Source organism: Biomphalaria glabrata, chromosome 17, assembly GCF_947242115.1.
Source record: "Biomphalaria glabrata chromosome 17, xgBioGlab47.1, whole genome shotgun sequence".
Taxonomy (NCBI): Eukaryota; Metazoa; Mollusca; class Gastropoda; family Planorbidae; genus Biomphalaria; species Biomphalaria glabrata.
In genome coordinates, this window is record NC_074727.1 from 27,212,515 (window position 1) to 27,238,240 (window position 25,726).

The 25,726-nt window shown below is 40.0% G+C and overlaps 1 protein-coding gene across 1 annotated transcript in view; it reads right to left on the bottom strand.

Annotated features, from left to right (window-relative positions):
• Positions 1–1,689: 1,689 nt before the first annotated feature.
• The window catches only part of LOC106063373 (putative ZDHHC-type palmitoyltransferase 4), a 40,637-nt gene continuing 16,600 nt past the window's right edge, over positions 1,690–25,726 (bottom strand). The window contains exon 2 of the mRNA XM_056015993.1: positions 1,690–5,218. Within this exon, the coding sequence (XP_055871968.1) occupies positions 4,160–5,218 (1,059 nt within the window). The 3' untranslated portion in view covers positions 1,690–4,159. The remainder of the gene's footprint in view (positions 5,219–25,726) is intronic.

The window sequence follows — 25,726 nt, forward strand, 5'->3', positions numbered from 1 at the left end:
CCAGATCTAATAAAACTCATAGAAAGTGAAGCTCCACCAAGACGAGGTCTAATCAAGATAGACGAAGATGGTGTTTATGTGAGAGAAATACATCTGAAAGCAGGCAAGACACAACAATTGCTAATTCCAATGAAATATAGAGCAACAATTTTAAAGCTTGCACATGACACCCCGTTTGCAGGACATGTGGGAGTAAGGAGAACATAGAATAGAATCTTGAATGAATTTTTTGGGCCTAAAATTACTCAACATGTCAAGGCCTATATAAAATCTTGCCATATTTGCCAAATACAGGGAGCAAAAGGAACATATATGCAAGCTCCAATACAAACAGCAAACCTAACTGAAATGCCATTTCAGAAGATAGCTCTAGATATTTATCCGTTGATATATAGCCCTATGAAAAGAATTACTAGCTCGTTGGCCACACTGTGAAAACTCTAATTTGAAAGTTATAATTTTCCAAGTAAAAAATGGAATACATTTTAATTGGGCAAGTAAACATTGGAGTGAAAAAAAAAGATTACAGCTAAAAAAAATAATTCTGTTCAAAAATATTTCAGTTCATTATAAGTTGTATAATGTTTTTTCTTGTTACTTTTTATTAGCGGCCCCCGAAAGCGAAAAATCTAATTTTTTAAATCATTTATGCAAGCAGTTTTTTTTCCATAAAAATACACCACTTTTACAACTATTAACTTTTAAACACTCAAACACTTCAAGCTATTTGTTAGGGGAGACAACTGTTTTCTATTTTTTTAATTTATGCAAACAGTTGTAAATTTTTGTCAAAAATTTTTGTTTTTATATTTGTATTGTTATGTAATTTCTGTTATACTAATTCAAATAGGATTCAAATAAGAGATTGAGCCTTTTCAAAACAATTACATCATTATAATATAAGACATCTGTTAGGCCAAGGGAGGCGCGGTTCGTGAGCGGTAAAGCGCTTGGCTTCCGAACCTGAGGTCCAGGGTTCGAATCCTGGTGAAGACTGGGATTTTCAACTTTGGGCGTCTCTGAGTAGCTGACGTCTATGAGCTCTAATGGGTAGCTGACATCAGTTGGGGAAAAGTAAAGGCGGTTGGTCTATGAGCTCTAATGGGTAGCTGACATCAGTTGGGGAAAAGTAAAGGCGGTTGGTCGTTGTGCTGGCTACATGACACCCTCGTTAACCGTAGGCCACAAAAACAGATGAACTTTACATCATCTGCCCTATAGACCACAAGGTCTGAAGGGGGAACTAGTTAGGCCAGGTTCACATCTAACTTTACATTCACTTTCACCTATCCTTTGATCTGCTGGACCGTTGGGGCACAAGATCTGTCAACCTTCTTTTTCCATTCTTATCTGAGCTAGCCAGGAAAACAAGTGACTTGGCAGAATTTAAGTCATTGGCTAATATGCATGACTAAATGCATGACGCGTAGGACGTAATCATCTTCTTTTTTGAAGTAAGTCTGTATTATATAAGATTATCTCTCATTTGTCTTTGATATAATTTCATTTAGATGTTCTTTCTGAAAATATTGAAGCCTGCCTGTGTGGACCACTTCGGGGGCCGATTCTGAGTTTGTGTTTCCACACAAACTGTCTTTATAACCTTGTTATTATAGATCTAAACTCTAAATTACAATAATATTAATGTTATTGGAAACATGGGCGTAGCCAGGATTTTTTTTTTTGGGGGGGGGGGGGGTTGCGGGGGTGTTTGCCCGCAAAAAGAAATATATGTGTGTGTGCGTGCGTGTGTGTGTGTACATCAATAATCTCTATTTCATTCTTTCGGAAGACGTTTATTGTGCCCTAGAATAGGTTCTTCCAGGAGTTAGTGGAAAAATTGTTAACTAACCGCTATTGCCAGCAAGGAGGTCAGGGGAAGCGCTGTGAGCTCCCCAGCACGAGGTGAATTCCCACCGCCAAGCACTATTTCCGGTATTGAAAGCCAAAGAAATGCATTTTCTGAGGTATCTAGCCTATAGTGCATTATTCTGCTATTAAAAAGTTTTATTTCAAAAACCGTATGTGCTATTCTTACTGAATTAGATCCTCCCGCGTTGTTCGGCGCATTGGGCGGCTAGCTGCTTCCACAAAAAACTGTCACTGGCAATGTCTGAAGCCTCCTCCCACCTGCTCTGAGGACCTCCATGAAAGTGTGTCGCCAAGTTGTACTAGGATGTCAATGTTTGCGCTTTCCTTGTAATGGCTTCCATGTCATCGCAACTCTTATTATGCGTAATTCATTTTGTCGGAGAACATGTCCCGCTAACCTCATGCGACGCCCTGTCAAAACCTTACTAAGAGGTCGACTCCCAGTTCGGCATAGGACTTTTTTAGCGGCCCCCGAAAGGAGAAAAGACGCTATTTGGTTTGTGTGGCCTGTCTATCCGTCTGTCCCGTTTAGATCTCAGAAACTAGAAGAGGAAATGAAAATCGAACATGATATTTTAGATCATTCAACGTTCTGATGCAACGGCTACTTTTTTCTTTTCTGAAAGCGAAAAATCTAATTTTTAAAATCAATTAAGCAAGCAGTTTTTTCATAAAAAATACATCATTTTTTTACAACTATTCACTATTAATAGTACCAAACACTGGAGGTTTTTAATAAGGAAGATGACTTTTTACCATTTTTACATGTATATATTCCACATCGACAAACAAGTGACACAGATTAGTTTGTAATATCTGTTTATAAATGCTGTGACCCACTTTAATTCATCAGTGACAGTGACAATACGCTGAAAGAAAGAAAGGGAAACAAATGTAACATGCTACTCAGAAGTTTTGCAATATGTTCGGTGTAGAACTATTTCATTGGTTCAACACATGACAACATGTCAATGAATACTTGTGCAACTTGATCCGAGATTTGAACTGGGAGAACCAACGTGTACACGCTACTCTCAAGACAGAGTGAATAGAAACTTTGTGAGGAAGTAATTGAAACTCTAGAAAGAGGATGTCACACTGAAGAAGAATGTCACACTGAAGAAGAATGTCACACTGAAGAAGAATGTCACACTGAAGAAGAATGTCACACTGAAGAAGAAAGTCTCGATAGAAATAGTCCACTTCTCTTTTTTTTTGTTTGTTTTGTTATGTCGTTGTTTATTTGGTTTCCCAATAATGCTGGCTTGAAGAAGAAGTCCCAAGTATGTCAGTTTTGTCCCGAGAATGCAGGAATGTTGTTTTAGAGTTGAAGGCAAGTTTTTGATCCAAATACTTTCTAGTTACATAGTCCTTAAAATAGCCAAGAGCCTTTTCACGCATACGTCGGGACTCTTTGAAGTAGCAGACGTCACAATTATTTGAAAATGACGTCAATACTAATTAAAAGCACCGATGTCAAGATTATTTGGAAGAACTGACGTCATGACTATTAGGAATGACGGACGTCAAGACTAATTAGAAGCGCTGACGTCAAGACAAGGGCGTCAGGAATGGCAAATACGTCATGTCATTGCAAGTTTCAGACATTCACGTCATGAAGAGGAGATATTTGAGTTAGTTCTAAGGTATGTTTTGAAATGACCACATGATCTATCTTGAGTTAGTTCTAAGGTATGTTTTGAAATGACCACATGATCTATCTTGAGTTAGTTCTAAGATATGTTTTGAAATGACCACATGATCTATCTTGAGTTAGTTCTAAGGTATGATTTGAAATGACCACATGATCTATCTTGAGTTAGTTCTAAGGTATGTTTTGAAATGACCACATGATCTATCTTGAGTTAGTTCTAAGGTATGATTTGAAATGACCACATGATCTATCTTGAGTTAGTTCTAAGGTATGCTTTGAAATGACCACATGATCTATCTTGAGTAAGTTCTAAGGTATGTTTTGAAATGACCACATGATCTATCTTGAGTTAGTTCTAAGGTATGTTTTGAAATGACCACATGATCTATCTTGAGTTAGTTCTAAGGTATGTTTTGAAATGACCACATGATCTATCTTGAGTTAGTTCTAAGGTATGTTTTGAAATGACCACATGATCTATCTTGAGTTAGTTCTAAGGTATGTTTTGAAATGACCACATGATCTATCTTGAGTTAGTTCTAAGGTATGTTTTGAAATGACCACATGATCTATCTTGAGTTAGTTCTAAGGTACGCTTTGAAATGACCACATGATCTATCATCTTTATCTTCGTTATTCTATACTGACTTTATGACCATTGATAGTAATATTATTAAAATGTATCCCATCATGTCGTTGTTTAAAAAGGATCTGACCAGGGAACAGAAAGTTGAGTGCCCAGTAATCACCAAACACCATTCGAAGATTCTCGCCCCTGGAGCTGCTAATCTTAACGTCCACCTGCTTGGCTACTTCATACAATGTCATCCCCATGGAAACCAATGTGAACTGACCAATGCTGTAGATGACACTCATGGTTCCAAACACGGCCAGCATCTCGGCGTGGAAAGTCAGCAGCAGAAACTGCCAGGAAACTCTTCCAATGACAAACTTAAAGAGAGACCAAGGGAAAATGTAGTCCAGCCAAGTGTACGCTTCAGACATGTTTCTAAGATAAGACAGGGTCATGTAGAAGCCTGCCAGGCCAGTGATGACCCCAAGGAAACAGAAGACTATAAAGTAACGTTGGTTGTAATGACCAACACATGTTCCTATCAGGAAGCAATGGTGGTCTCGTCTCAGTATACAAGTCTTGCAGGCTACACAGTGATGGCTTCTTGGGGGCTTGTACCGCTGACACTCTGTGCAGAATCTCCATTCTAATCCATTGGAGTCTAGAGCTAACTTATCCTGGCCATTGGTCTCGGAACAATTCGTCATCCATTCCCTAGGAATAGTATCTGGTCGATCATTTAAGTCGGGCAATCTGTTTGAGTAACATATTGAACACAGCCAGTTGGCTTGACCCATGGCAAATACGTAACAGACTAATACTTTCAGGTAGTACTGGCTCATAGCATCACAGTTTGAGAATACGTGAGGTACTAAGTAGGTCAAGGTCATGTGGAGCTGTGTAATAGCCTGAAATTGAAATAGTATTCTGAACAAATACTTTGAGTTGGTGTCTGACGAAGACTTCTTCTGGTAGTGAGCTTTTAACTTTTGCATCAATGATACATTACGGTCTTTGGAGAACTCTTCTCTGCTGCCTCCCATTTCTAGTCTGGCACTTCTCAGAACTGTCGACCGCGCAGAGTTGGGGGGTTTCTCTTTCATTGGACTGTCGTAAGGCTGAAAATAAAATAACAGTTATTAGCTTACTTAAAGTTATAGGCATTGAATCATATCAACTGTTCATATCAACTGTTCATATCAACTGTTTCTAGGCCTGTATGACATGACAATTGAATCATATCAACTGTTCATATCAACTGTTTCTAGGCCTTTAAGACATGACAATTGAATCATATCAACTGTTTATATCAACTGTTCATATCAACGGTTTCTAGGCCTGTATGACATGACAATTGAATCATATCAACTGTTCATATCAACTGTTTCTAGGCCTTTAAGACATGACAATTGAATCATATCAACTGTTTATATCAACTGTTCATATCAACGGTTTCTAGGCCTGTATGACATGACAATTGAATCATATCAACTGTTCATATCAACTGTTTCTAGGCCTTTAAGACATGACAATTGAATCATATCAACTGTTTATATCAACTGTTCATATCAACGGTTTCTAGGCCTGTTTGACATGACAATTGAATCATATCAACTGTTCATATCAACTGTTTCTAGGCCTTTAAGACATGACAATTGAATCATATCAACTGTTTATATCAACTGTTCATATCAACGGTTTCTAGGCCTGTATGACATGACAATTGAATCATATCAACTGTTCATATCAACTGTTTCTAGGCCTGTATGACATGACAATTAAATCATATCAACTGTTCATATCAACTGTTTCTAGGCCTTTAAGACATGACAATTGAATCATATCAACTGTTTATATCAACTGTTCATATCAACGGTTTCTAGGCCTGTATGACATGACAATTGAATCATATCAACTGTTTATATCAACTGTTCATATCAACTGTTTCTAGGCCTGTATGACGTATCAACTGTTCATATCAACTGTTCATATCAACTGTTCATATCAACTGTTTCTAGGCCTGTTTGACATGACAATTGAATCATATCAACTGTTCATATCAACTGTTTCTAGGCCTTTAAGACATGACAATTGAATCATATCAACTGTTTATATCAACTGTTCATATCAACGGTTTCTAGGCCTGTATGACATGACAATTGAATCATATCAACTGTTCATATCAACTGTTTCTATGCCTGTATGACGTATCAACTGTTCATATCAACTGTTCATATCAACTGTTTCTAGGCCTGTTTGACATGACAATTAAATCATATCAACTGTTCATATGAACTGTTTATATTAACTGTTCATATCAACTGTTTCTAGGCCTGTTTGACATGACAATTAAATCATATCAACTGTTCATATGAACTGTTTCTATGCCTGTATGACGTATCAACTGTTCATATCAACTGTTCATATCAACTGTTTCTAGGCCTGTTTGACATGACAATTAAATCATATCAACTGTTCATATCAACTGTTTATATTAACTGTTCATATCAATTGTTTCTAGGCCTGTATGACATGACAATTGAATCATATCAACTGTTCATATCAACTGTTCATATCAACGGTTTCTAGGCCTGTATGACATGACAATTGAATCATATCAACTGTTCATATCAACTGTTTCTAGGCCTGTATGACATGACAATTGAATCATATCAACTGTTTATATCAACTGTTTATATCAACTGTTCATATCAACTGTTCATATTGTTATAACTTTGCAAGCGCACCGCCATCCAGGCTAGTGCTAGAAGGTGCACACTGTGATAGACTAGACTGAAAAGGATGTCAACATTAGAAAGGAGAACGATTTCCGCCAAAGTCGAGAGCCAAGATGAAGAGACTTTGCTAAGAGAAGATGTTTTTTTTTTGTGTAACTGTGATGTCGTGTAAATAAACATATATGTGCCTCGTTGAGTTGCCTCACTTAAGTTATTACAATTATAAACAATCCGTTACTCAACGGAGACGCCGTTGATGGTAGCGCTGTCTATGACAGTAATAGCGAGCCGTGCATGCTTGGCTCCTACGACAAGAATCCTGACAATTGTTGTGACAGCGCTGAACACAGATCTGATCATGTCAACGTGATTCCTGCCTGTACCCAGGCGTTCAACAAGAAATGTGCTGACAGGGCTGCCTGGCAGGGAGAGTACGAGCACCGGAAGACTTGTCAACAAAGTCTTGACAAACCGACGTTTGTCCTGATACCAGTATCAGCAAGAGAAGCGCTGTTGGTGGTACAGCAGATGGACACATAGAACGTTGCAAACGTGCCCCACAGATTTGTCTTTCAGCCAAGCTTAAAGATTATTCCGTGTTTGACAACCTGGCCTCCTGGGGGCCTACGGCGCATCGAGAAAGCCTGCTGGAACAACGTGTAAGACGGTCTTGATGACCACCGCCATGACATCCACTGCCTCGCTTCTTGCCATGAGGCTGCCGTCGAGGGTGACTAAGAGATAGGTCAGACAACGAAAATCACTTCCTATTAACCAAAGGCAGATCAATTGGAGCAGAAGGAGAATGCGGCACCTGCAGAGAGCAGTGTGGATTGCTTCGTGGGGAGCACGCTCCATGCAATCTGTGACTCCCACCTACCGACCTCCACCTGCACTGACCAACCGTGAACATGTTTCTTTTCGGGACGAAAAGACTAAAAAGGGGGTAGTGTTGTAACCCTGCATTGCACCAGTGCTTGAGATGCGCACTAGCGCACTGTTGAACGTAAACAGGAAGACACTAGAAGAGAGAGAAGAACAGTACATCAGGGATTGTAAAGAGTCTGAATGTTTGGAAACTAAGAAGCCAGCTTTTATGCACATTCGGGTTGCTGTCTAAAGGACTAATAAATTAGTAGGATAACTCTGTTAAACTGTGTTGAGTTGCCTGCCTTTTCGTTGAGTGCCTAGAGAGTTACAACAATATCAACTGATCATATCAACTGTTCATATCAAGTGTTCATATCAATTGTATGACGTGACCATGAATGACGACATCTGGCTAATATTTGGAAAACTGTTTTCCTAGCAACGTTCAGTTGGTTGTCACACAGTTTGGGAACCAGTTTGAAATGAAAACAGTGTGTGTGTGTGTGTGTGTATGTGTGTGTGTGTGAGTTTCATTTCGTCTATCGAGACATTCAATGTGTCAAGGAAATAAAATAATATAGGGAGTTACTAAATGGGGAGTTACTAAGTGGGGAGTTACTAAATGCGGAGTTACTAAAGTAGAGTTACTAAGTGGGGAGTTGCTAAGTGGGGAGTTACTAAGTGTGGAGTTACTAAGTGCGGAGTTACTAAGTGCGGAGTTACTAAGTGGGGAGTTACTAAGTGTGGAGTTACTAAGTGCGGAGTTACTAAGTGTGGAGTTACTAAGTGTGGAGTTACTAAGTGTGGAGTTACTAAGTGGGGAGTTACTAAGTGTGAAGTTACTAAATGTGGAGTTACTAAGTGCGGAGTTACTAAGTGCGGAGTTACTAAGTGTGGAGTTACTAAGTGTGGAGTTACTAAGTGTGGAGTTACTAAGTGTGGAGTTACTAAGTGTGGAGTTACTAAGTGTGGAGTTACTAAGTGTGGAGTTACTAAGTGCAGAGTTACTAAGTGTGGAGTTACTAAGTGTGGAGTTACTAAGTGTGAAGTTACTAAGTGTGGAGTTACTAAGTGTGGAGTTACTCAGTGCGGAGTTACTAAGTGTGGAGTTACTAAGTGTGGAGTTACTAAGTGTGGAGTTACTAAGTAAGTGGGAGTTACTAAGTGTGGAGTTACTAAGTGGGGAGTTACTCAGTGCGGAGTTACTAAGTGTGGAGTTACTAAGTGTGGAGTTACTAAGTGTGGAGTTACTAAGTAAGTGGGAGTTACTAAGTGTGGAGTTACTAAGTGGGGAGTTACTAAGTGTGGAGTTACTAAGTGTGGAGTTACTAAGTGTGGAGTTACTAAGTGTGGAGTTACTAAGTGCGGAGTTACTAAGTGCGGAGTTACTAAGTGTGGAGTTACTAAGTGTGGAGTTACTAAGTGTGGAGTTACTAAGTGTGGAGTTACTAAGTGTGGAGTTACTCAGTGCGGAGTTACTAAGTGTGGAGTTACTAAGTGGGGAGTTACTAAGTGTGGAGTTACTAAGTGTGGAGTTACTAAGTGTGGAGTTACTAAGTAAGTGGGAGTTACTAAGTGTGGAGTTACTAAGTGGGGAGTTACTAAGTGTGGAGTTACTAAGTGTGGAGTTACTAAGTGTGGAGTTACTAAGTGTGGAGTTACTAAGTGCGGAGTTACTAAGTGCGGAGTTACTAAGGGAGAGTTAATAAGTGGGGAGTTACTAAGTGGGGAGTTACTAAGTGGGGAGTTACTAAGTGAGGAGTTACTAAGTGTGGAGTTACTAAGTGTGGAGTTACTAAGTGTGGAGTTTCTAAGTGTGGAGTTACTAAGTGGGGAGTTACTAAGTGGGGAGTTACTAAGTGGGGAGTTACTAAGTGGGGAGCTACTAAGTGGGGAGTTACTAAGTGGGGAGTTACTAAGTGGGGAGTTACTAAGTGGGGAGTTACTAAGTGCGGAGTTACTAAGTGGAAAGTTACTAAGTAGGGAGTTACTAAGTGGGGAGTTACTAAGTGGGGAGTTACTAAAAGGGGAGTTACTAAGTGGGGAGTTACTAAGGGGAGAGTTACTAAGTGGGGAGTTACTAAGTGGGGAGTTACTAAGTGGGGAGTTACTAAGTGGGGAGTTACTAAGTGGGGAGTTACTAAGTGCGGAGTTACTAAGTGGAAAGTTACTAAGTAGGGAGTTACTAAGTGGGGAGTTACTAAGTGGGGAGTTACTAAGTGGGGAGTTACTAAGTGGGAAGTTACTAAGTGGGGAGTTACTAAGTGGAGAGTTACTAAGTGGGGAGTTACTAAGTGGGGAGTTACTAAGTGGGGAGTTACTAAGGGAGAGTTACTATGTGGGAAGTTACTAAGTGTGGAGTTACTAAGTGGGGAGTTACTAAGTGTGGAGTTACTAAGTGTGGAGTTACTAAGTGGGGAGTTACTAAGTGTGGAGTTACTAAGTGTGGAGTTAATAAGTGTGGAGTTACTAAGTGTGGAGTTACTAAGTGTGGAGCTACTAAGTGGGGAGCTACTAAGTGGGGAGTTACTAAGTGGGGAGTTACTAAGTGTGGAGTTACTAAGTGGGGAGTTACTAAGTAGGGAGTTACTAAGTGTGGAGTTACTAAGTGTGGAGCTACTAAGTGTGGAGTTACTAAGTGTGGAGTTACTAAGTGTGGAGTTACTAAGTGTGGAGCTACTAAGTGGGGAGCTACTAAGTAGGAAGTTACTAAGTGTGGAGTTACTAAGTGGGAAGTTACTAAGTGCGGAGTTACTAAGTGGGGAGTTACTAAGTGGGTAGTTACTAAGTGAGGAGTTACTAAGTGGGGAGTTACTAAGTGGGGAGTTACTAAGTGTGGAGTTGCTAAGTGGGGAGTTACTAAATGGGGAGTTTCTAAGGGATAGTTACTAAGTGGGGAGTAACTAAGTGGGAAGTTACTAAGTGGGGAGTTACTAAGTGGGGAGTTACTAAGTGGGAAGTTACTAAGTGGGAAGTTACTAAGTGGGGAGTTACTAAGTGGGGAGTTACTAAGTGGAGAGTTACTAAGTGTGGAGTTACTAAGTGGGGAGTTACTAAGTGTGAAGTTACTAAGTGTGGAGTTACTAAGTGTGGAGTTAATAAATGTGGAGTTACTAAGTGTAGAGTTACTAAGTGTGGAGTTACTAAGTGTGGAGTTACTTAGTGCGGAGTTACTAAGTGGGGAGTTACTAAGTGAGGAGTTACTAAGGGGAGAGTTACTAAGTGCGGAGTTACCAAGTGGGGAGTTACTAAGTGGGGAGTTACTAAGTGTGAAGTTACTAAGTGTGGAGTTACTATGTGTGGAGTTACTAAGTGAGGAGTTACTAAGGGGAGAGTTACTAAGTGCGGAGTTACCAAGTGGGGAGTTACTAAGTGGGGAGTTACTAAGTGCGGAGTTACTAAGTGCGGAGTTAGTAAGGGGAGAGTTACTAAATGGGGATTTACTAAGTGCGGAATTACTAAGTGGGGAGTTACTAAGTGGGGAGTTACTAAGGGAGAGTTACTAAGGGAGAGTTACTAAGTAGGGAGTTACTAAGGGGAGAGTTACTAAGTTAGGAGTTACTAAGTGGGGAGTTACTAAGTGGGAAGTTACTAAGTGGGAAGTTACTAAGTGGGGAGTTACTAAGGTAGAGTTACTAAGTGGGAAGTTACTAAGTGGGGAATTACTAAGTGGGGAGTTACTAAGTGGGGAGTTACTAAGTGTGGAGTTACTAAGTGGGGAGTTACTAAGTGTGGAGTTACTAAGTGTGGAGTTACTAAGTGTGGAGTTAATAAGTGGGGAGTTACTAAGTGGGGAGTTACTAAAAGGGGAGTTACTAAGTGGGGAGTTACTAAGGGGAGAGTTACTAAGTGGGGAGTTACTAAGTGGGGAGTTACTAAGTGGGGAGTTACTAAGTGGGGAGTTACTAAGTGGGGAGTTACTAAGTGCGGAGTTACTAAGTGGGAAGTTACTAAGTAGGGAGTTACTAAGTAGGGAGTTACTAAGTGGGGAGTTACTAAGTGGGGAGTTACTAAGTGGGAAGTTACTAAGTGGGGAGTTACTAAGTGGAGAGTTACTAAGTGGGGAGTTACTAAGTGGGGAGTTACTAAGTGGGGAGTTACTAAGGGAGAGTTACTATGTGGGAAGTTACTAAGTGTGGAGTTACTAAGTGGGGAGTTACTAAGTGTGGAATTACTAAGTGTGGAGTTACTAAGTGGGGAGTTACTAAGTGTGGAGTTACTAAGTGTGGAGTTAATAAGTGTGGAGTTACTAAGTGTGGAGTTACTAAGTGTGGAGCTACTAAGTGGGGAGCTACTAAGTGGGGAGTTACTAAGTGGGGAGTTACTAAGTGTGGAGTTACTAAGTGGGGAGTTACTAAGTGGGGAGTTACTAAGTGTGGAGTTACTAAGTGTGGAGCTACTAAGTGTGGAGTTACTAAGTGTGGAGTTACTAAGTGTGGAGCTACTAACTGGGGAGCTACTAAGTGGGGAGTTACTAAGTGTGGAGTTACTAAGTGGGAAGTTACTAAGTGCGGAGTTACTAAGTGGGGAGTTACTAAGTGGGGAGTTACTAAGTGAGGAGTTACTAAGTGGGGAGTTACTAAGTGGGGAGTTACTAAGTGTGGAGTTACTAAGTGGGGAGTTACTAAATGGGGAGTTTCTAAGGGAGAGTTACTAAGTGGGGAGTAACTAAGTGGGAAGTTACTAAGTGGGGAGTTACTAAGTGGGGAGTTACTAAGTGGGAAGTTACTAAGTGGGAAGTTACTAAGTGGGGAGTTACTAAGTGGGGAGTTACTAAGTGGAGAGTTACTAAGTGTGGAGTTACTAAGTGGGGAGTTACTAAGTGTGAAGTTACTAAGTGTGGAGTTACTAAGTGTGGAGTTACTTAGTGCGGAGTTACTAAGTGGGGAGTTACTAAGTGAGGAGTTACTAAGGGGAGAGTTACTAAGTGCGGAGTTACCAAGTGGGGAGTTACTAAGTGGGGAGTTACTAAGTGTGGAGTTACTAAGTGTGGAGTTACTAAGTGTGGAGTTACTAAGTGAGGAGTTACTAAGGGGAGAGTTACTAAGTGCGGAGTTACCAAGTGGGGAGTTACTAAGTGGGGAGTTACTAAGTGCGGAGTTACTAAGTGCGGAGTTAGTAAGGGGAGAGTTACTAAATGGGGATTTACTAAGTGCGGAATTACTAAGTGGGGAGTTACTAAGTGGGGAGTTACTAAGGGAGAGTTACTAAGTAGGGAGTTACTAAGGGGAGAGTTACTAAGTTAGGAGTTACTAAGTGGGGAGTTACTAAGTGGGAAGTTACTAAGTGGGGAGTTACTAAGTGGGGAGTTACTAAGTGGGGAGTTACTAAGTGGGAAGTTACTAAGTGGGGAATTACTAAGTGGGGAGTTACTAAGTGGGGAGTTACTAAGTGTGGAGTTACTAAGTGGGGAGTTACTAAGTGTGGAGTTACTAAGTGTGGAGTTACTAAGTGTGGAGTTAATAAGTGTTGAGTTACTAAGTATGGAGTTACTAACTGTGGAGTTACTAAGTGTGGAGTTACTAAGTGTGGAGTTTCTAAGTGGTGAGTTACTAAGTGTGGAGTTAATAAGTGTGGAGTTACTAAGTGTGGAGTTACTAACTGTGGAGTTACTAAGTGTGGAGTTACTAAGTGTGGAGTTAATAAGTGTGGAGTTACTAAGTGTGGAGTTACTATTTGTGGAGATACTAAGTGTGGAGTTACTAAGTGTGGAGTTACTAAGTGTGGAGTTAATAAGTGTGGAGTTACTAAGTGTGGAGTTACTAAGTGTGGAGTTACTAAGTGGGGAGTTACTAAGTGCGGAGTTACTAAGTGGGGAGTTACTAAGTGGGGAGTTACTAAGTGGAAGGTTACTAAGGGGAGAGTTACTAAGTGTGGAGTTACTAAGTGGGGAGTTACTAAGTGGGGAGTTACTAAGTGGGGAGTTACTAAGTGCGGAGTTACTAAGTGGGGAGTTACTAAGTGGGGAGTTACTAAGTGGAGAGTTACTAAGTGGGGAGTTACTAAGTGGGGAATTACTAAGTGGGGAGTTACTAAGTGGGGAGTTACTAAGTGGGGAGTTACTAAGTGGGAAGTTACTAAGGGAGAGTTACTATGTGGGAAGTTACTAAGTGGGGAGTTAGTAAGTGTGGAGTTACTAAGTGGGGAGTTACTAAGTGGGGAGTTACTAAGTGTGGAGTTACTAAGTGTGGAGTTACTAAGTGTGGAGTTAATAAGTGTGGAGTTACTAAGTGTGGAGTTACTAAGTGTGGAGCTACTAAGTGGGGAGCTACTAAGTGGGGAGTTACTAAGTGTGGAGTTACTAAGTGGGAAGTTACTAAGTGCGGAGTTACTAAGTGGGGAGTTACTAAGTGGGGAGTTACTAAGTGAGGAGTTACTAAGTGGGGAGTTACTAAGTGGGGAGTTACTAAGTGTGGAGTTACTAAGTGGGGAGTTACTAAATGGGGAGTTTCTAAGGGAGAGTTACTAAGTGGGGAGTAACTAAGTGGGAAGTTACTAAGTGGGGAGTTACTAAGTGGTGAGTTACTAAGTGGGAAGTTACTAAGTGGGAAGTTACTAAGTGGGGAGTTACTAAGTGGGGAGTTACTAAGTGGAGAGTTACTAAGTGTGGAGTTACTAAGTGGGGAGTTACTAAGTGTGAACTTACTAAGTGTGGAGTTACTAAGTGTGGAGTTAATAAATGTGGAGTTACTAAGTGTGGAGTTACTAACTGTGGAGTTACTAAGTGTGGAGTTACTTAGTGCGGAGTTACTAAGTGGGGAGTTACTAAGTGGGGAGTTACTAAGTGTGGAGTTACTAAGTGTGGAGTTACTGAGTGTGGAGTTACTAAGTGAGGAGTTACTAAGGGGAGAGTTACTAAGTGCGGAGTTACCAAGTGGGGAGTTACTAAGTGGGGAGTTACTAAGTGCGGAGTTACTAAGTGCGGAGTTAGTAAAAGGAGAGTTACTAAATGGGGATTTACTAAGTGCGGAATTACTAAGTGGGGAGTTACTAAGTGGGGAGTTACTAAGGGAGAGTTACTAAGTAGGGAGTTACTAAGGGGAGAGTTACTAAGTTAGGAGTTACTAAGTGGGGAGTTACTAAGTGTGAAGTTACTAAGTGGGGAGTTACTAAGTGGGGAGTTACTAAGGTAGAGTTACTAAGTGGGAAGTTACTAAGTGGGGAATTACTAAGTGGGGAGTTACTAAGTGGGAAGTTACTAAGTGGGGAGTTACTAAGTGGGGAGTTACTAAGTGGGAAGTTACTAAGTGGGAAGTTACTAAGTGGGGAGTTACTAAGTGGGGAGTTACTAAGTGGAGAGTTACTAAGTGTGGAGTTACTAAGTGGGGAGTTACTAAGTGTGAAGTTACTAAGTGTGGAGTTACTAAGTGTGGAGTTAATAAATGTGGAGTTACTAAGTGTAGAGTTACTAAGTGTGGAGTTACTAAGTGTGGAGTTACTTAGTGCGGAGTTACTAAGTGGGGAGTTACTAAGTGGGGAATTACTAAGTGTGGAGTTACTAAGTGTGGAGTTACTAAGTGTGGAGTTACTAAGTGAGGAGTTACTAAGGGGAGAGTTACTAAGTGCGGAGTTACCAAGTGGGGAGTTACTAAGTGGGGAGTTACTAAGTGCGGAGTTACTAAGTGCGGAGTTAGTAAGGGGAGAGTTACTAAATGGGGATTTACTAAGTGCGGAATTACTAAGTGGGGAGTTACTAAGTGGAAAGTTACTAAGGGAGAGTTACTAAGTAGGGAGTTACTAAGGCGAGAGTTACTAAGTTAGGAGTTACTAAGTGGGGAGTTACTAAGTGGGAAGTTACTAAGTGGGGAGTTACTAAGTGGGGAGTTACTAAGGTAGAGTTACTAAGTGGGAAGTTACTAAGTGGGGAATTACTAAGTGGGGAGTTACTAAGTGGGGAGTTACTAAGTGTGGAGTTACTAAGTGGGGAGTTACTAAGTGTGGAGTTAATAAGTGTGGAGTTACTAAGTATGGAGTTACTAACTGTGGAGTTACTAAGTGTGGAGTTACTAAGTGTGGAGTTTCTAAGTGGTGAGTTACTAAGTGTGGAGTTAATAAGTGTGGAGTTACTAAGTGTGGAGTTACTAACTGTGGAGTTACTAAGTGTAAAGTTACTAAGTGTGGAGTTAATAAGTGTGGAGTTACTAAGTGTGGAGTTACTAATTGTGAAGATACTAAGTGGGGAGTTACTAAGTGTGGAGTTACTAAGTGTGGAGTTACTAAGTGGGGAGTTACTAAGTGCGGAGTTACTAAGTGGGGAGTTACTAAGTGGGGAGTTACTAAGTGGGGAGTTACTAAGGGGAGAGTTACTAAGTGTGGAGTTACTAAGTGGGGAGTTACTAAGTGGGGAGTTACTAAGTGGGGAGTTACTAAGTGCCGAGTTACTAAGTGGGGAGTTACTAAGTGGGGAGTTACTAAGTGGAGAGTTACTAAGTGGGGAGTTACTAAGTGGGGAGTTACTAAGTGGGGAGTTACTAAGGGAGAGTTACTATGTGGGAAGTTACTAAGTGGGGAGTTACTAAGTGGGGAGTTACTAAGTGGGGAGTTACTAAGTGTGGAGTTACTATGTGGGGAGTTACTAAGTGGGGAGTTACTAAGTGGGGAGTTACTAATGGAGAGTTACTATGTGGGAAGTTACTAAGTGGGGAGTTACTAAGTGGGGAGTTACTAAGTGGGGAGTTACTAAGTGGGAAGTTACTAAGGGAGAGTTACTATGTGGGAAGTTACTAAGTGGGAAGTTACTAAGTGGGGAGTTACTAAGTGTGGAGTTACTAAGTGGGGAGTTACTAAGTGTGGAGTTACTAAGTGTGGAGTTACTAAGTGTGGAGTTACTAAGTGTAGAGTTACTAAGTGGGGAGTTACTAAGTGGGGAGTTACTAAGTGAGGAGTTACTAAGTGTGGAGTTACTAAGTGTGGAGTTACTAAGTGGGGAGTTACTAAATGGGGAGTTACTAAGGGAGAGTTACTAAGTGGGGAGTTACTAAGTTGGGAGTTACTAAGTGGGGAGTTACTAAGTGGGAAGTTACTAAGGGAGAGTTACTATGTGGGAAGTTACTAAGTGGGGAGTTAGTAAGTGTGGAGTTACTAAGTGTGGAGCTACTAAGTGGGGAGCTACTAAGTGGGGAGTTACTAAGTACGGAGTTACTAAGTGGGAAGTTACTAAGTGCGGAGTTACTAAGTGGGGAGTTACTAAGTGGGGAGTTACTAAGTGAGGAGTTACTAAGTGGGGAGTTACTAAGTGGGGAGTTACTAAGTGTGGAGTTACTAAGTGGGGAGTTACTAAATGGGGAGTTTCTAAGGGAGAGTTACTAAGTGGGGAGTAACTAAGTGGGAAGTTACTAAGTGGGGAGTTACTAAGTGGGGAGTTACTAAGTGGGAAGTTACTAAGTGGGAAGTTACTAAGTGGGGAGTTACTAAGTGGGGAGTTACTAAGTGGAGAGTTACTAAGTGTGGAGTTACTAAGTGGGGAGTTACTAAGTGTGAACTTACTAAGTGTGGAGTTACTAAGTGTGGAGTTAATAAATGTGGAGTTACTAAGTGTGGAGTTACTAACTGTGGAGTTACTAAGTGTGGAGTTACTTAGATCGGAGTTACTAAGTGGGGAGTTTCTAAGTGGGGAGTTACTAAGTGTGGAGTTACTAAGTGAGGAGTTACTAAGGGGAGAGTTACTAAGTGCGGAGTTACCAAGTGGGGAGTTACTAAGTGGGGAGTTACTAAGTGCGGAGTTACTAAGTGCGGAGTTAGTAAGGGGAGAGTTACTAAATGGGGATTTACTAAGTGCGGAATTACTAAGTGGGGAGTTACTAAGTGGGGAGTTACTAAGGGAGAGTTACTAAGTAGGGAGTTACTAAGGGGAGAGTTACTAAGTTAGGAGTTACTAAGTGGGGAGTTACTAAGTGTGAAGTTACTTAGTGGGGAGTTACTAAGTGGGGAGTTACTAAGGTAGAGTTACTAAGTGGGAAGTTACTAAGTGGGGAATTACTAAGTGGGGAGTTACTAAGTGGGGAGTTACTAAGTGTGGAGTTACTAAGTGGGGAGTTACTAAGTGGGGAGTTACTAAGTGTGGAGTTACTAAGTGTGGAGTTACTAAGTGTGGAGTTAATAAGTGTGGAGTTACTAAGTATGGAGTTACTAACTGTGGAGTTACTAAGTGTGGAGTTACTAAGTGTGGAGTTTCTAAGTGGTGAGTTACTAAGTGTGGAGTTAATAAGTGTGGAGTTACTAAGTGTGGAGTTACTAACTGTGGAGTTACTAAGTGTGGAGTTACTAAGTGTGGAGTTAATAAGTGTGGAGTTACTAAGTGTGGAGATACTAAGTGTGGAGTTACTAAGTGTGGAGTTAATAAGTGTGGAATTACTAAGTGTGGAGTTACTAAGTGTGGAGTTACTAAGTGTGGAGTTACTAAGTGGGGAGTTACTAAGTGCGGAGTTACTAAGTGGGGAGTTACTAAGTGGGGAGTTACTAAGTGGGGAGTTACTAAGGGGAGAGTTACTAAGTGTGGAGTTACTAAGTGGGGAGTTACTAAGTGAGAAGTTACCAAGTGTGGAGTTAATAAGTGTGGAGTTACTAAGTGTGGAGTTACTAAGTGTGGAGTTACTAAGTGGGGAGTTACTAAGTGCGGAGTTACTAAGTGGGGAGTTACTAAGTGGGGAGTTACTAAGTGGGGAGTTACTAAGTGTGGAGTTACTAAGTGTGGAGTTACTAAGTGGGGAGTTACTAAGTGGGGAGTTACTAAGTGGGGAGTTACTAAGTGTGGAGTTAATAAGTGTGAAGTTACTAACTGTGGAGTTACTAACTGTGGAGTTACTAAGTGTGGAGTTACTAAGTGCGGAGTTACTAAGTGGGGAGTTACTAAGTGGGGAGTTACTAAGTGGGGAGTTACTAAGTGGGGAGTTACTAAGTGTGGAGTTACTAAGTGCGGAGTTACTAAGTGGGGAGTTACTAAGTGCGGAGTTACTAAGTGGGGAGTTACTAAGTGCGGAGTTACTAAGTGCGGAGTTACTAAGTGTTGAGTTACTAAATGTGGAGTTACTAAGTGTGGAGTTACTAAGTGGGGAGTTACTAAGCTTAGATGTATGTAAAATTGAGTGTGTACTAAATCTAATTATTTGTGTAAACTTTATTGCAATATGTCTTTGACAAACCCGGTGGATCTAATTTTGTAAAGCGAAACCAGCCGCCATTAAAAAACCGAAAGTGATAGATTCATTGTTTCTCGATGGCTGCATCTTTTTCTTTGACTTCCCATTCTCTTGTGAAATCCTCCAAAATCTTTCATTTGTTTTGATATTTAAAACTTCACAAAGATAAGTTATATGATGATATTAACTCATTATTTATGTTTTGAATGGATATTTATTGAAACTAACTTACAGAAAATAGCCACATAACCAAATTATTAGACAATCAGCCACTCAAAAAAAAAATTCACAAGACTGGACTCAACACCGGCTAAAAAGAGCTCATTTTGTTCAGAAATCACATAACCTTAAAAAGAAATACCACTTAGAAAATATAACTTTTGAGTCAATGAAGCAGCATAATGCTTTTCCTTCCTGGGAGCAGAGTTCACTCCCTCCTATAAGAGACAGTATTGAAAGAGTAACAAAAAATCCAATCACAACTAAACAGCGCTTAAGGAATTAGTGAACTCTTTTCTAAAAACCCATTACCCCAAAAAACAATGGGTCAGAGTTTACACAGATGGATCCACTCAAAAAATACAACACAAATGGCATACTAATTGAATGGCCCAATGGAGAAAGACTGGAAAAGTCAATTGTAACTGACAATCTCTCAGACAGCCATAGGGCAGTAAGGCAAGCCCTTGAACTAGCAGCTAACATACTAATAAACTACAACATGTTCACTTAACAGTCGAATCGTCTTACTGACTGATGCCAAAACAGTCCTTCAAATCCTGAAAAATTCCAAAATTCTGATACTTCTTTTATAAAGCAACTCTAAATCAACAGCAAGGAAACCTTTCTTCAATGGATTCCATCAGGCATTGAATTAGAAGGCAATGAAAAGCAGCAGATATACTGGTGGAAGGACGACGAAACAAATGAACTCTCCCCAGGGAGAAATGATAAAAATAATACAGTGTAGAATAAATAAGAATTGGACCCGCTCACATCCCAATTACAAGAGAAAGGACGCCTGTTATAAGCTACCTCGACATGACCAACGAATACTTTTTCGACTCAGAACCGGACACAACTGACAACATATGTCCCGGAAGCTAAAAGTCGGAACGAGAGAAACCTGCCATTGTGAAGCATCATCATAGAATGCTGACATTGTCCTTCAAAGCTGCATGCTATATAATGAAACCCGAACAAACCTCTGGCCCCAAACCCTCCTATAGTAGAAACACTATACGGAGAACTGCCTGATCTGGAGACCACTGGGCAGTTCATCTCAGATATAACATTAATGATCTGGAGACCACTGGGCAGTTCATCTCAGATATAACATTAATGATCTGGAGACCACTGGGCAGTTCATCTCAGATATAACATTAGTGATCTGGAGACCGCTGGGAAGTTCATCTAAGATATAACATTAGAGATCTGGAGACCACTGGGCAGTTCATCTCAGATATAACATTAGTGATCTGGAGACCACTGCGCAGTTCATCTCAGATACAACATTACTGATCTGAAGCAGTTCATCTCAGATATAACATTACTGATCTGAAGCAGTTCATCTCAGATACAACATTACTGATCTGGAGCAGTTCATCTCAGATATAACATTACTGATCTGGAGCAGTTCATCTCAGATATAACATTACTGATCTGGAGCAGTTCATCTCAGATATAACATTACTGATCTGAAGCAGTTCATCTCAGATATAACATTACTGATCTGAAGCAGTTGATCTCAGATACAACATTACTGATCTGGAGCAGTTTATCTCAGATATAACATTACTGATCTGGAGCAGTTCATCTCAGATATAACATTACTGATCTGGAGCAGTTCATCTCAGATATAACATTACTGATCTGAAGCAGTTCATCTCAGATATAACATTACTGATCTGAAGCAGTTCATCTCAGATATAACATTACTGATCTGAAGCAGTTCATCTCAGATACAACATTACTGATCTGGAGAAGTTCCTCTCAGATATAACATTACTGATCTGGAGCAGTTCATCTCAGATATAACATTACTGATCTGGAGACCACTGCGCAGTTCATCTCAGATACGACATTACTGATCTGAAGCAGTTCATCTCAGATATAGCATTACTGATTTGGAGCAGTTCATCTCAGATATAACATTACTGATCTGGAGACCACTGCGCAGTTCATCTCAGATATAACATTACTGATCTGGAGCAGTTCATCTCAAATACAACATTACTGATCTGGAGCAGTTCATCTCAGATATAACATTTCTGATCTGGAGCAGTTCATCTCAGATATAACATTACTGATCTGAAGCAGTTCATCTCAGATACAACATTACTGATCTGGAGCAGTTCATCTCAGATATAACATTACTGATCTGGAGACCACTGCGCAGTTCATCTCAGATACAACATTACTGATCTGGAGCAGTTCATCTCAGACATAACATTACTGATCTGGAGCAGTTCATCTCAGATATAACATTACTGATCTGGAGCAGTTCATCTCAGATATAACATTAATGATCTGAAGCAGTTCATCTCAGATATAACATTACTGATCTGGAGCAGCTCATCTCAGATATAACATTGCTGATCTGGAGCAGTTCATCTCAGATATAACATTACTGATCTGGAGCAGTTCATCTCAGATATAACATTACTGATCTGGAGCAGTTCATCTCAGATATAACACTACTGATCTGGAGCAGTTCATCTCAAATACAACATTATTAATCTGAAGCAGTTCATCTCAGATACAATATTACTGATCTGGAGACTACTGCGCAGTTCATCTCAGATACAACATTACTGATCTGAAGCAGTTCATCTCAGATACAACATTACTGATCTGAAGCAGTTCATCTTAGATACAACATTACTGATCTGAAGCAGTTCATCTCAGATACAACATTACTAATCTCAAGCAGTTCATCTCAGATACAACATTACTAATCTGGAGCAGTTCATCTCAGATATAACATTGTTGATCTGAAGCAGTTCATCTCAGATATAACATTACTGATCTGGAGCAGTTCATCTCAGATATAACATTACTGATCTGGAACACTTCATCTCAGATACAACATTACTGATCTGGAGCAGTTCATCTCAGATATAACATTACTGATCTGGAGACCACTGCGCAGTTCATCTCAGATACAACATTACTGATCTGAAGCAGTTCATCTCAGATATAGCATTACTGATTTGGAGCAGTTCATCTCAGATATAACATTACTGATCTGGAGACCACTGCGCAGTTCATCTCAGATATAACATTACTGATCTGGAGCAGTTCATCTCAAATACAACATTACTGATCTGGAGCAGTTCATCTCAGATATAACATTTCTGATCTGGAGCAGTTCATCTCAGATATAACATTACTGATCTGAAGCAGTTCATCTCAGATACAACATTACTGATCTGAAGCAGTTCATCTCAGATATAACATTACTGATCTGAAGCAGTTCATCTCAAATACAACATTACTGATCTGGAGCAGTTCATCTCAGATATAACATTACTGATCTGAAGCAGTTCATCTCAGCTATAACATTACTGATCTGAAGCAGTTCATCTCACAAATAAAATTACTGATCTGCAGACCACTGCGCAGTTCATCTCAGATATAACATTACTGATCTGGAGCAGTTCATCTCACAAATAAAATTACTGATCTGGAGACCACTGCGCGGTTCATCTCAGATACAACATTACTGATCTGAAGCAGTTCATCTCAGATATAACATTACTGATGTGGAGCAGTTCATCTCAGATATAACATTACTGATCTGAAGCAGTTCATCTCAGATATAACATAACTGATCTGGAGCAGTTCATCTCAGATATAACATTACTGATCTGGAGCAGTTCATCTCAGATATAACATTACTGATCTGGAGCAGTTCATCTCAGATATAACATTACTGATCTGGAGCAGTTCATCTCAGATACAACATTATTGATCTGGAGACTACTGCGCAGTTCATCTCAGATACAACATTACTGATCTGAAGCAGTTCATCTCAGATACAACATTACTGATCTGAAGCAGTTCATCTCAGATACAACATTACTGATCTGAAGCAGTTCATCTCAGATATAACATTGTTGATCTGAAGCTGTTCATCTCAGATATAACATTACTGATCTGGAGCAGTTCATCTCAGATATAACATTACTGATCTGGAGCAGTTCATCTCAGATATAACATTACTGATCTGAAGCAGTTCATCTCAGATACAACATTACTGATCTGAAGCAGTTCATCTCAGATACAACATTACTGATCTGGAGCAGTTCATCTCAGATATAACATTACTGATCTGCAGACCACTGCGCAGTTCATCTCAGATATAACATTACTGATCTGGAGCAGTTCATCTCAAATACAACATTACTGATCTGGAGCAGTTCATCTCAGATATAACATTACTGATCTGGAGCAGTTCATCTCAGATATAACATTACTGATCTGAAGCAGTTCATCTCAGATACAACATTACTGATCTGAAGCAGTTCATCTCAGATATAACATTACTGATCTGAAGCAGTTCATCTCAAATACAACATTACTGATCTGGAGCAGTTCATCTCAGATATAACATTACTGATCTGAAGCAGTTCATCTTAGCTATAACATTACTGATCTGAAGCAGTTCATCTCAGATACAACATTACTGATCTGGAGCAGTTCATCTCAGATATAACATTACTGATCTGGAGCAGTTCATCTCAGATATAACATTACCGATCTGGAGCAGTACAGCTCAGATATAACATTACTGATCTGAAGCAGTTCATCTCAGATACAACATTACTGATCTGGAGCAGTTCATCTCAGATATAACATTACTGATCTGGAGACCACTGCGCAGTTCATTTCAGATACAACATTACTGATCTGGAGCAGTTCATCTCAGACATAACATTACTGATCTGGAGCAGTTCATCTCAGATATAACATTACTGATCTGGAGCAGTTCATCTCAGATATAACATTACTGATCTGGAGCAGTTCATCTCAGATATAACATTACTGATCTGGAGCAGTTCATCTCAGATACAACATTATTGATCTGAAGCAGTTCATCTCAGATACAACATTACTGATCTGGAAACTACTGCGCAGTTCATCTCAGATACAACATTACTGATCTGAAGCAGTTCATCTCAGATACAACATTACTGATCTGAAGCAGTTCATCTCAGATACAACATTACTGATCTGAAGCAGTTCATCTCAGATACAACATTACTGATCTGAAGCAGTTCATCTCAGATATAACATTACTGATCTAGAGCAGTTCATCTCAGATATAACATTGTTGATCTAAAGCAGTTCATCTCAGATATAACATTACTGATCTGGAGCAGTTCATCTCAAATATAACATTACTGATCTGGAGCAGTTCATCTCAGATATAACATTACTGATCTGAAGCAGTTCATCTCAGATACAACATTACTGATCTGAAGCAGTTCATCTCAGATACAACATTACTGATCTGGAGCAGTTCATCTCAGATATAACATTACTGATCTGCAGACCACTGCGCAGTTCATCTCAGATATAACATTACTGATCTGGAGCAGTTCATCTCAGATATAAAATTACTGATCTGGAGACCACTGCGCGGTTCATCTCAGATACAACATTACTGATCTGAAGCAGTTCATCTCAGATATAACATTACTGATGTGGAGCAGTTCATCTCAGATATAACATTACTGATCTGAAGCAGTTCATCTCAGATATAACATAACTGATCTGGAGCAGTTCATCTCAGATATAACATTACTGATCTGGAGCAGTTCATCTCAGATATAACATTACTGATCTGGAGCAGTTCATCTCAGATATAACATTACTGATCTGGAGCAGTTCATCTCAGATACAACATTATTGATCTGGAGACTACTGCGCAGTTCATCTCAGATACAACATTACTGATCTGAAGCAGTTCATCTCAGATACAACATTACTGATCTGAAGCAGTTCATCTCAGATACAACATTACTGATCTGAAGCAGTTCATCTCAGATATAACATTGTTGATCTGAAGCTGTTCATCTCAGATATAACATTACTGATCTGGAGCAGTTCATCTCAGATATAACATTACTGATCTGGAGCAGTTCATCTCAGATATAACATTACTGATCTGAAGCAGTTCATCTCAGATACAACATTACTGATCTGAAGCAGTTCATCTCAGATACAACATTACTGATCTGGAGCAGTTCATCTCAGATATAACATTACTGATCTGCAGACCACTGCGCAGTTCATCTCAGATATAACATTACTGATCTGGAGCAGTTCATCTCAAATACAACATTACTGATCTGGAGCAGTTCATCTCAGATATAACATTACTGATCTGGAGCAGTTCATCTCAGATATAACATTACTGATCTGAAGCAGTTCATCTCAGATACAACATTACTGATCTGAAGCAGTTCATCTCAGATATAACATTACTGATCTGAAGCAGTTCATCTCAAATACAACATTACTGATCTGGAGCAGTTCATCTCAGATATAACATTACTGATCTAAAGCAGTTCATCTTAGCTATAACATTACTGATCTGAAGCAGTTCATCTCAGATACAACATTACTGATCTGGAGCAGTTCATCTCAGATATAACATTACTGATCTGGAGCAGTTCATCTCAGATATAACATTACTGATCTGGAGCAGTTCATCTCAGATACAACATTATTGATCTGAAGCAGTTCATCTCAGATACAACATTACTGATCTGGAGACTACTGCGCAGTTCATCTCAGATACAACATTACTGATCTGAAGCAGTTCATCTCAGATACAACATTACTGATCTGAAGCAGTTCATCTCAGATACAA